General features: G+C 43.6%; 1 protein-coding gene across 6 annotated transcripts in view; it reads left to right on the forward strand.

The window, feature by feature from the left end:
* Positions 1 to 9,994, forward strand: part of lrrk1 (leucine-rich repeat kinase 1) — a 70,627-nt gene extending 60,633 nt beyond the window's left edge. For all 6 annotated transcript variants that reach the window (XM_063881642.1, XM_063881647.1, XM_063881643.1 and 3 more), the window contains 6 exons: positions 3,601 to 3,717; positions 4,657 to 4,854; positions 4,954 to 5,168; positions 5,741 to 6,148; positions 6,368 to 6,469; positions 9,070 to 9,994. In XM_063881642.1, the coding sequence (XP_063737712.1) occupies positions 3,601 to 3,717; positions 4,657 to 4,854; positions 4,954 to 5,168; positions 5,741 to 6,148; positions 6,368 to 6,469; positions 9,070 to 9,247 (1,218 nt within the window). In that variant the 3' untranslated portion in view covers positions 9,248 to 9,994. The remainder of the gene's footprint in view (positions 1 to 3,600; positions 3,718 to 4,656; positions 4,855 to 4,953; positions 5,169 to 5,740; positions 6,149 to 6,367; positions 6,470 to 9,069) is intronic.
* The last annotated feature ends 2,603 nt before the right edge of the window (positions 9,995 to 12,597 follow it).

The following is a 12,597-nucleotide window of genomic DNA, read 5'->3' on the forward strand; positions in this document are numbered from 1 at the left end:
AGTGGACGTTTGGAGAAATAAGTTCCCCAAGGGCAGAGATTTTACTTTTTACTCACACAGACCTTCTTCTCATTCTAGAATAGATCTCTTTTTTACACCCAAAGCAGAGTTACATAGGGTTGAGGAAATACAGCTCTTACCAATGACTATATCTGACCATGCACCTCTTGTTTTATCATGGGATATAGGTCACAGGTCAACAACCAAACAGTGGAGAATGAATGCATCACTTTTGAACGATAAGGAATTTATCAGTCTTGTGAAAACTGAATTGAATAATTACTTAGATACAAATCTTTCATCTGAAATATCACCTCTATGGGACTGTGCCAAGGCATATATTAGGGGCCGCATTATCTCAGTTACAAGCGCAAAGAAAAAAAGAAGGGAAGCAAAACAGCGTGAACTAGAAGACTAAATAAGACAGCTTGACCAACAACATAAAATAACACCAACCTCCAATCTACTTAACGCTCTTAAACTAACACGTAGGGACCTGAACGGCCTACTCTCCGAAAAGATCGAGGGCAATTTAAGGTTTACAAAACAAAAATATTATGAAAATGGTAACAGGGCAAGCAGATTGTTAGCATTAAGCCTTAAAAAGCAGCGCTCTTCTAATATAGTACAGAAAATAAAGTCTGACAATGCAATACTTACCAAACCTGATGAAATTTCTGATTCCTTTGCAAAATGTTATCAGTCCTTATATAAAAACACCGATACCTGCACAGATGATAAAGAATTGTAACAATTTCTAAATGACATCAAATTAAAAGAGCTCTCTGAACCCATGGCGAAAGAGCTAGACGAACCAATTAGGGAACAAGAAAATACAAGATGTAATCTCTACATTGAAAAACAACAAAAGTCCTGGACCGGACGGGTATATCAATGAGTTTTATAAAAAGTTTAAAGAGACATTATCACTCTTACTACTAAAAGCTTACCAACATGCGCTACAATCCGGAACCCTGGCTCCTTCTTGGAGGAATGCGACAATTGTCGTGATACCTAAGGAAGGCAAAGATCCTGCCACGTGTCAATCATATAGGCCCATATCACTGTTAAGTACAGACCTACGCATACTAACAACCATTCTAGCAAGGCGCGTCAATAGAATTATCACCGAAATTATCCACCCTGATCAGACCGGGTTTATAAAGGGAAGATACTACGGGGATAATATCAGAAGATTACTAAATCTAATGACTCATCCAAAAGTCAGGGAAGAAGAAACAATGATACTGTCTCTTGATGCACAGAAGGCATTTGACCGCGTATCCTGGCAATATTTATTTCAAACTCTGAAACGACTCCAATTCGGCCCCAATTTCATTAAGTGGATACAAACATTGTACTCTAACCCACAAGCTACTGTTAAAGTAAATGGGTCAGTATCTGACCGATTTGCATTAGAACGTGGATGCAGACAGGGCTGCTCTCTATCGCCCCTGCTATTCGATTTCAGTATTGAACCATTGGCACAGTTAATCAGAGACGACAATGACATAAAGGGACTAACAACAATTGATGAACAACATAAATTGTTATTATACACAGATGATGTGCTCTTATACCTAACAGATCCGGCAACATCAATTCCACACTTAAAAGACATCATTCTAACATATGGATATTTCTCAGGCTTTAAAGTAATGTAGATAAAACAATGGCAATGGACTTGGGGGGAAGAATTCCACAAACTGTTTCAACTCCAGAGTGGGTTCAAGTGGCCTAAAGATGGCATTAAATACCTGGGTATACAAATTCCCCCGTCGTTAAAAAGTATATATGATGAAAATTACAAAAGCATAATCCAGAACATCAGTAAGGATTTAGATCAGTGGACAATACTTCCCCTGTCTCTGCTGGGCCGTATCGAGACTGTACGTATGAATGTGTTGCCAAGGCTTCTCTATCCATTTCAAATGTTACCTGTGGACATCCCTAAATCTACATTTGACAAGTTACACAGGCTCATTTCAAGATTTATATGGCAGAAAAAGCGACCAAGAATTAGACGTAAAACATTACAATTGTCCAAGTTACATGGAGGGCTCAAACTTCCGAATCTAAGATATTATTTTTGGGCTGCACAGTTAAAACCTTTAACAACATGGATCCAGGATCTAACATGTACACGATGGCTTAAAATTGAAAAAGCTTTGTGTGTGAGACCCGTGGAGACATTACCTTTCCTAGACACCCCCTTAAGGGAAATTCCAATGGGTGAATGGCCTAGAGTCACGCTTAACATTTGGAGGAAAATAAAATCATCATTTGGACTACCTAGAGCAATCTCAGCACTTTCCAATATCGGGTTTATAAAGGATTTTGATTTTGTACCCTCCCACAGGATTTAGACAATGGTCAGCAAAGGGAGTCACTAATCTATACCAACTCCATAAGGACGGTTAAAATCATTTGACCAGTTAAAAGAGGAATTCAAACTTCCTGCCACTGACTTTTTTAGATATTTACAATTGAGGAACTTTCTGACAAAACATAAAAATGGAATAAAGTCTTGGTCCCCTCTCCAATTGAAGAGTTTTTGATAAAATTACAAACAGGGAATGGAGATAAGAGTTATATGCCATCTTTACCAAATGTGTTTAGGCATGACTATGAATAATACACTACAGATAAAAGGGAAATGGGAAACTGAAATGAATACAGACATACCACAGGATGTGTGGGAAGAAATATGTACTGAAGCACATCTAACTCTAGTTCATGGAGGGAATTTAAATGGAAGGTAATTACAAGATTTTTCCGGACTCCAGAATTAGTAGCTAAAATGGGCCCAACAACTTCAAATAAATGGTGGCGGAATTGTGGTGCGCAAATAGGTAACCATACCCATATCTTTTGGACATGCCCTAAACTAAGAACGTTCTGGGATGATGTGTTTGAGGCCCTTAATGAAGTGTTTCATCAACCATTCATAAAGGATCCAAAGGTTGCATTAGGAGTTATACCTGGAGGCATCGATGGAAGAGCGAGGAAATATCTTTTCCAAATACTGCTAACAGCAGCAATTAAATGTATCACAATTAAGTGGTTAAAACCTGACCCCCCAACATACAATCTATGGACTGAGAAGGTGCGGGAAATCTATCAGATGGATCAAATAACATATTCTTTGAGACTTCAAACTGATATATTTATTAGAAGATGGAACCCTGCCGTTACTACACTAATACAGCGAATTGATCCAAATCTCCCCACACCTTCTGGATCATAACAGTATCTACGCCCTCCCAACTAACAATGTTTGTAGCGGCATAGGTGTTGGCAAATGAGTACATACATTAACACACAAGTCCTCCGTCCAGCCCCTTCTGCGCGTTTTAATTTATTTCTTTATTTATATATATAGTTTTTCTCTCATTTATTTAATTTGATTTCATAATATATTTATATTTACTTTAAATGTATTTACTCTTCTTCTCTTCATTTCCTTTAATCGTTCTCTACTTGTGTAAAATATGCTGATACTGTTGTTGAAAAGATGGAAAAACAATATGCAAAAGTGGGAATAAGTAAAAAAATATATATATATACTTTTGACAGAGTGTGTTTATTATTGTGTAACAGGAGCAGGAGGTGTTCATCTACAGTCTGAAGGACATGTGTCCGCTCAGACAGCCCCAGAAACACTTCTCCTGTCCAGCCATCATCACCTGCCTGCTCCCTGTCCCAGCCCGTGAACAGGTCAGCACGCACACACACACACACACACACACACACACACACACACACACACACACACACACACACACACACACACACACACACACACACACACACGTCTTAATTTGTTCTGTTTATACAATCCTGCACACTCTCGTTTTCATTTGGTCTGATTCAGTTATGTGCATATACCGGCAGGGACAGTTCACTTGTTCTTTAATGATCAGGTTTTTGTTCAGGTGGGTCAAAATCACAAAGCACTTCACGTGTTATTTACAGCTCAGGCTGTTCTATCCTACTAATGTGAAGGAGCAGCTGCTCCAGGCGGGTAGGTTTAAGTTTTGGCATGTATCACACAGTGGCTCTCAAGGGCCACTATCATAAAGCGTTAACGTGACATCTGTCTCTGCCGTGCAGAGAGAAACCCCCGCAGCAGTATACGCCTCAGAGAGAGGAAGCTGATACAGGGGTTAGGAGTCCTGTCTGTCCGGCCTGTAGCCATTGCTTTGAAATATCACAAGAACTGATGCGTTACACTTTGTTTCCAAGTCAGTTCCAGTGTTCTGAAAACGTGACGGTAGATGTTTTCCACTATACAGCAGGTGCTGCCTGGTACTACCGTCCCGGCATTAGACGCCTGTTGTCCCGTGGACAATAGTATACATGTGACGGACGCAGTGAACTCACCTTATTTTGTTTGATAATGTGTATTGGATTTTCCCTTGAAAGAAACAAGCTGCTTATAACCGTTCATATTTCCAGATAACGTCAAATTAACTTAAGGCTAACAGTGCCAGAGTTCTGCTCCACAGCGGGCCATGAAGTAGTCCGAAGAGGTGCAAAGCCTGTGAGACGTAATGATTCTGTCTCTACACACAAACTGAAAGATGGACCATAAAGTTGACTTGACTTGAAGTCCAGGCAATAATTCTTTAAATGTGAATGTCCTCATCTGCTCAGAGTCTGGCCCGAGTGTTTGCGGGGATGTCTGACGGCCTGGTGGCAGTGTACAGCTTGCTGGAGGACCTCCCTCTGGAGGGGGAGGCCTACCTGTGCTCACACACCCTCAACAGGACGCTGTTCGCCCTGAAGGACTCTGACCCCCGGCAGAGGCCCTACCCGGTCAACAGCATGGTGCTGGTCAGCAGGGGCTCCCAGGTGGGTGCAGGGAACTTCTGATGAGTCATTAAAAGGTAGCTTCAGAATAAACCCTCTGTCCTCCTGCTCTCTGTCTCCACCACTGTCCCTGTCCCTCAGTTATGGCTCTCCAACGGTCCAGGCGTGCTGGTCATTGACTGTCTGAGTCTTCAGGCTGTTCGAAGGCTTGAGCCCTACAGCCCGCCGTCATCCATTGTATCCATGACAACCAGCTTCAGCCTATGGGAAGAGGAGGCGGTGTGGACACTGGACGACCACGCCAACACACTGCTGCTCTACCACGCCGCCTCCTACCAGCTCTGTGCCAAGTACAGGTGAGGACTGCTGGTTATTCTGACGAGGGACCGGGTCCATATCTCTCTGTGCTGAAGGTCTAAAGAAAAGCACTCTTTGACGATCATAGGGTTCATGTTGATCAAAAGGGAAGCAGGAGAACTCTGACATCCCTTAAAACAGGCTGTGATAGGATTTATACACACAGTTTATTGTTTTATAATTCGGCTTTCAGATATGAGTTACAATATCTACATCGCTTTTTCACCACGGTGTATTGACTACTTTGTTTTCACAAGCAACGTTTGTATTACAGGTATTTGGTACACAAACTTCCCACAGCAGCTATCATGCTAACTTGTTGACAAGTAATCTCTGGTTGTTTTTGATCTGTTATGAGCCAGTAGATGACTGATTCAAGGATGGATCCTTTTTTTCAAAATATTTTTACTGTCAAACAGATATTTAGGTCAGGATAATGAAGATTCCAGTTTAGTTTCTGAGACATGAAGACATGGCAGTGTTTGTGATGATGTGTGGTGTTACTGCAGCCAGAGGAGCGACTCCTGCAGTTTTGATGTGAGATGTGTTTGAGACCCTGTTCTTGTTTCAGCTGCGGGGACAGCCATCCTCTTCGAGACGTCTTCTCCGTGCAGCGTCCTGCTGCGGTTACCATGGGGACAACCACGGAGTTCAAAGCCACGGCCCAAGAAGAGATGCTCAGATGGACTGATGGAGAAATGACACTGATGTACAGCGAGGAGGCCGGCACTCAGATACTCCAGCAGCAGGATTCACTGACTGACTACTGCTCCCTACCATCCCCCTGCAAGCAGCAGGACCAGCAGCAGGACCAGCAGCAGGACCAGCAGCAGGACCAGCAGCAGGACCAGCAGCAGGACCAGCAGCAGGTCCAGCAGCAGGACCAGCAGCAGGACCACGCAGAGTGCATAAGGCCCTCAGAGCCCCAGCTGCAGGCCTTCGCCTTGCTGGAAGTGAGCAGAACTCTGTGGATCCCCAGGTGAGCACATCACTGAGACATGAATGAATTCTATTCTTAACTCGTGTTTTTAACTTTCTGTTATATTGTGTGTGTGTGTGTGTGTGTGTGTGTGTGTGTGTGTGTGTGTGTGTGTGTGTGTGTGTGTGTGTGTGTGTGTGTGTGTGTGTGTGTGTGTGTGTGTGTGTGTGTGTGTGTGTGTGTGTGTGTGTGTGTGTGTGTGTGTGTGTGTGTGTGTAGGCGTGGAGGTGATGTGATGATCATTGAGCTGCAGTCTCATGGTGATGAGCTGAGAGGGCGGGTCACTGCTGTCCTCACCCCCCCCGGACGGTCTTCTCTAGGGTGAGATCACTTCCTGTTCATGGTGCCAGGGCCCTGTCGGACCCTCACACAGCCTGCTGAAGTGTTCACACAAAGATTTAATCTGTGGCCAGCTGAGATCGGCTTCAAATAAATAAATAAAGGACCTGTATCCCTGTCTCATCAAACCGTTCAGCACATATTACTCATGATTATTTCATCATTTAGCAACGTTTTTGTTATTATTGAGGTACATACGTATCCAACAGATAAATGTGAACGAGAGCTGAAGTGTAAAAGGTTCATTTCATCAAATACTGTACATTTCTGGGGACCTATGAACCAGGGGACATTACTAGTCTGACGGTGAGTCACTGGCTTTAAGCAGCTGCTGACGGTAGGCATTGGTGGCTAAAGAACGGAAGACGAGCAGCTCCTCACTGTGAGCCGGGTCAGAGGACAGTAAAGTGGGAGAAGTCGTGTTTGCAATTCAGTCTGGCTTTGGCACATTAGCTCAGCTCCGGCGTCTTCTGTCACCGTGGCTACTGTGAGGATATTCAGACTGACGGTGGCGTCGTGTAGCGGCTCCTACAGGGCTCGGCAGGTTGAACCAACTGTGAGCCAAACTAGCACCAGCGTGGAACTAGAACTCATTTCAGTGAAAATAAACCCTGCCCTAAAGTCAGATGGCATGAAGGAGAATAGAAAGACACTTGTGTGTGGAGCATGTGATCCTCAGAGGTGGCTGCCACTTTATCACTGAGAATAAACAGTGTAATGATCTGGTGCTGCTGCTGGGTGCTGCTGAGCATTGGATGTAAGGGCCATAGTAAAGATGTTAAAGTGCACCGCTCAGCTGAAGAGAACCTTTGAGGCAGCACAGACAAACGCATGTCTGAAATAATCTAAAATGTAAGCAATGATATAAGTTGATGAAATAGTTGTGATTGATTTGTGTAAGTTTGTTCTAACATTTATCCAGACCTTTTAAAAAGAACAAAATGAATAACTACATGTGTATATCAAATGCGGATGATTTAAGAAGAAGTAGGTGTTAAAGTTAAAGAAAAACAGAATGTGTGTGCTTTTATTTAATCCATTTAAAATAAACTTCCATTGTAATATAAATATATCATTCCTCACATCAATGAGCTCTGATCAGGGTTGGTTTTCCACCTGCCTGACGCTCATCTCAGCTGAGCTTGAAACCATTGGCCGCCTGCCAGAGAGCTGGATATTAATTTAGAGACGCGGCCGGCAGCTGAGCGCTTCAGCGTGTACTTATGGGGCCGACTGACTCTCTAATTATTTGTGTAGCGCAGCAGCAGCTGCTCCTGCAGAAAGGACTCCTGTGTGAACTCACACAAAGGGGCCTGCCTTTTAGCAGCAGGCAATAAAAGGGGCCACCGAAAACAGGGCCCTTAATAAGCAGGTATTCCATGGTGCACCTGTAACATAGGGGACACATTGGGGGGGGTCATGGCTCGGGTCAAGGGAGGGGTCGTTAGGCCTGCAGGAGTCTCAGAGGATAACGATCCCCCCCGAACATGAGACAACAATGGGAGCAGATAATCCCTGGTTGTTCTGGAGGCCCCTGAAGCTCCCCTTCCTCCCGTATGCTCTGAGCCACAGGCTTCAGAAAGCAACAGTTCGAAATGGCTGCTTTGTTCTGATCAGTGTTGGATGTAACGCGTTACAAAAGTAACGGAGTTACAGTAATGTATTACTTTTAGCTGTAACGCAGTAATATAACGCATTACTTCTGAAACCTGGGTAATATAATACCTGTTACAATTCTCAGTAATGCAGTTACAACACATTCTAACCTGAAATGATGTGGTGTTTTGTTTTTAAGAATTCACCAACATTGCGAGACATTCCGACACCAGAGAAATAATTGTGCAGGTAGAATAGTAACTCAGTAAGCCTGTTTAGCTTAGAGTGTTGAAGATATGCAGCCTCTGTCCTCTGTGGAATCGCCTGCTTTTAGAAAGCTTGTCAGCCAAATCCCCGTTAACACACCAATGACAAGGTGAGCTAACGTTGAATAGAGACTCGTTCATATACAGCAGGTTACAGGGCCGTGCAGAGGCTCCACTAACATGTGATTAATAACACACAGAGACGTCATGTTACCGGTATCAAATATTATTCAGCCCACTTAAACAGAGCATGAGTTTAATTTCAGCATACTGCCATAGATAGCTTTAATTAATGAGCTGCAATAAACTACATTTTAAAGTCATACTTTTGCGGTTATTTTGGTGAAAGTAACTCAAAGTAATGCAAAAGTAGTGTAACGCATTACATTTCAGAGACAGTAATAATGTAATGTAACTTATTACTTTAAAAAGACAGTAATAAGTAATATGTACTGTATTACATGTTGGAAGTAACTTGCCCATCACTGGTTCTGATACATTTCCTTTTCCAGGAGGAAGGTTTGGCTTTAAGAGCAGAGCAGGGATTTTGTTTTCTACCAGCTCTGCTGACATTAGGTTCAGTATCCTTAGAGTATTTCCAGGAAACTAGCTTCTAGGAAAGGCTAAATACAGCACAGAGATGTTCCTCCTCCCTCTCTCTCGCTTGTAGATGGATGTCCATCTTGTGTCCCTCACCCCGCCCTCTGCTCTCTTTCTCAGGACTCTGGTGGAGGCCGCTCTGGTGGCAAAAGACACAGTCGCCTGTGGCTTTCAGAAGGAAAACATGGAGTGGTGCCTGTGTGTCTGGAGGGGCTGGGGCTGCCGCGAGCTGGACGTCTTCTACCGGTCCTACGAGGAGCTGGGCCGCTTGGAGAGCAGCATGAGGAGAAGAAGGTAGCTGTTGTGCTGCAGAATCACGGCTCTGTGTGGAGGTTGGCCAAGGGGAATACACGGTGACAGACGGCCAGTGTTTAGAGCAGGGGGCCAAACACTGACACCACGGGAACGCAAGGTGAAGGGTGGGGGGGCTGAGTTTCCAGCTGTTCACAAACTTGTATAGCCACAATAAGTTCAGACCTAAAAGATGTGTGATCCCACAGCAGACCCACAGCCCTGTAGTCTCAGATCAACAAGAAGAACGTTTTAAACACTGTGGAACGACTGGGATCCACTTCAAGATGTGGAGGACAGTTTGAGTCTGACTCCGGCTGCTGAAATACACAAAGTGTTTGCCTTTGGATTTTATTTAACTCTTCCTGTGTGCTACTTTATGGGCAGGGCCGTTGTTACAGGACAGGTTTAAATGAGTTAGTGCTGGCACGTTGTAACGATACCAGTCAGAACACAGCGTTCCTTTCTTACTGCTCCAGCTGCAGCTGTCATTGTCACAAGAAAACATCTGTGAGCCCTCAACATTCTGCAGCCGGCAGCGATCCTGGAAGTTTCTCAAAAAAAGAAAAAACCTTTCTATTTTAAATGAAGCTCTATTCTGGCCACAGTGTGTTCCTACTCTGCCTTTCCTTCACAACATTCACATTACCTGATATTCACAGGTAATGATGCACACACTGGACACATTTTCATTGTGTACATCTTTAATTGAGTCTTCTGGAAGATGCTTCTTCATTAAAACAAGTAAACAAGATGCCCCCTGTGTTTCCTGCTCCCGCTGGTATTTTCATGTGCGATTTTCAACACACAGCTGGCAACAGATCAGCCAGGAGGACTCCAGGTCCCATGAGCCATCCACAGTGTGTAAGTTATAGTAAAGGATCCTCAGCTGATAGGGGGGGCCAGCAGGCGTCTGACACGACCTGCGTCTCAGCCTCAAATCTCTGGAAGATAGAAATTCTTAAAGATTAATGATTTTTTCCATTCCTTCACTTTTAACCAGTTTCCCATTCCCTGCGGATAACAACCATCCCAAAAACATGATGCTGCGCCCCCCCAGGCTTCACTGTGGGGAGGGGGTTCAGGGGGTGAGAGGTTCTGTTTGTGCCACATTCTTTCTTGATGGACATATTGCATACCTTTCAGTCAAATCAAAACAAGTGTTCTTATTTTGTCTCTTATCAATGTTTCATTTTTCTTTCTGGACACTTGTCCAGTCCGTTCCAGTCCAGTGGAATGGGAGCACTTCAGACACTCTGATCTCCTCTAGGACTGGCACTGAGACTACAGATGATGTCGCTGATATCAGTCTGTGACACTGGGACTGCACACAGGTGGACTCTTTTTAACCAATGATGCCAGTCTGAAGGCCTTTGCAAAGGGGTGAAGACATATGCACAATCTTTTACGTTTTTTATATTTTATACATTTTTAAAACAAGCGTCTTCTGTTTTTACCATACCAATGTTGCCTATTATGTAAAAAAGCTGGCGGTCAGGGAAAAGGCTAACTGTAGCTAAGTCTTTATCAACCCCAGCACCAGACATAACGTTTTGTTGTCTTTAGTTGGCACTTACGTATTTATCAGGATGAAGTTGTTGTGTATATTATTCCTGTACAGTACAGTACTGAATACAGTTATTTTGGTGTCTGTCTGTCCTATCATTGAGAACATGAGAACACTTTTGTACTTCTGCATTCACACTGCCGAGTTCTGACAGGAGAACCGGAGACTTGCTCTGCTCTCCTGACTGCATGTGTGTACAAACGATGAGCAGTTCAGCCTGTTAGTATTTCACTTCCATAAAGCTGGAGACCTTAAAGAGAACATTAAAAAGATCAGGAAAGAAAAGTGTTTTTCAAGGTTTAATAATGGAACGTGTCAGTGTCTCTCATTAGAACAACTATCTCAAACCAGCGAGCTGAGCCAGAGGCTGCACGGCTGAACAACGCCATGATGTGCTTGATAACAGGAAACACTGATGTACGGTCAGGCCGAATTTTTACCTCTTTGCCTGACGCCTGTACTGATGACATCTGAAGGGGAGCATGTATATCCATGGCTAGGCTAAGCTAAAGTGTGCATTACCACAGCTTTAGAAAGCTGTTCCCCATGTATGACAAGAGGCTACAGAGGTTTTCTTGGAATTACCGCCCGCCGCTCCCCCCCACACATGATATCTAATAAAATATATCATGTACTATAAATGATAATTAATATGCTAAATGTCTGTCTGTTTATGTGCAGTTTAAGATCATTTGTAATTACATTCTTCTAGTTCACATCCCAAAAATGACATGTTTTATTTAGTGTCTTTTAGTCATTAGTAAGAATTGCTTCAGTTGCTAGGCTAACATCCTCTATGTAACACATGATATACTTCACTTTATACATTCCTTTATTTAAGGAGCTATGTTGCCAAACATTGTCAATTTAGACTGAAAAAGAAAATACATTTATGGGAAATATGCATCAGAGGACGCTACTGTAGGTATCAGCTGCCATATGGAAAACGTTTGTACCGGTGGAACACTAGCGGTGCAAGTGACCCTGCAGCACATAGGCAGTATTCAGCTGGCACGGCGGGACAGAGCTCCTCTGGGGGACTACTGGTTTTATGCACAAACCTGCTTTAGCCTGTACGCTGGGGTAATAAAGGCTGCCTCTCTGGTTAAGCTGGATCTTTTCTTTCCACGTCAGTATGTTTCACTGCTCATTCGTGTTTGCTTTTACTTAAATACAACGTTTAATATCCGTTGCATTTTTACAGAGTGGTGCTGCTAACGCTCCTCTAGTAACAATCCCACCACTGGTGCGGGGCCCAGCACGGTTTCCTGCTGGCCCCTCAGCATGTGTAGTGAAGGATGTGAAATGTCACAGGGGCCAGCTGTCTAAATGTGTGTCTTTTAAAATGTTGCTAAGGCATGGCAATAAACACCTGTGTGTGTGTGTGTGTGTGTGTGTGTGTGTGTGTGTGTGTGTGTGTGTGTGTGTGTGTGTGTGTGTGTGTGTGTGTGTGTGTGTGTGTGTGTGTGTGTGTGTGTGTGTGTGTGTGTGTGTGTGTGTGTGTGTGTGTGTGTGTGTGTGTGTGTGTGTGTGTGTGTGTGTGTGTGTGTGTGTGTGTGTGTGTGTGTGTGTGTGTGTGTGTGTATATAAAGTGATTAGAGTAATTCTCAGTATTTTTGCATTTCCATATATTATGATAATGAAGTTCACATTAGTTGGCTCTTGAATACAGTTGGAACTCACTGTATTTCTGACAGTGCTGTGAGAATAGTATTGACTTAACCCAGCATTAGCTCTGGAGGCCCTGCTTTACTGTCCTGACTCAGCCATCACAGAACCTCCAATGAGCT

The sequence above is a fragment of the Eleginops maclovinus genome, chromosome 4, assembly GCF_036324505.1.
Source record: "Eleginops maclovinus isolate JMC-PN-2008 ecotype Puerto Natales chromosome 4, JC_Emac_rtc_rv5, whole genome shotgun sequence".
In the NCBI taxonomy this organism is placed as follows: Eukaryota; Metazoa; Chordata; class Actinopteri; order Perciformes; family Eleginopidae; genus Eleginops; species Eleginops maclovinus.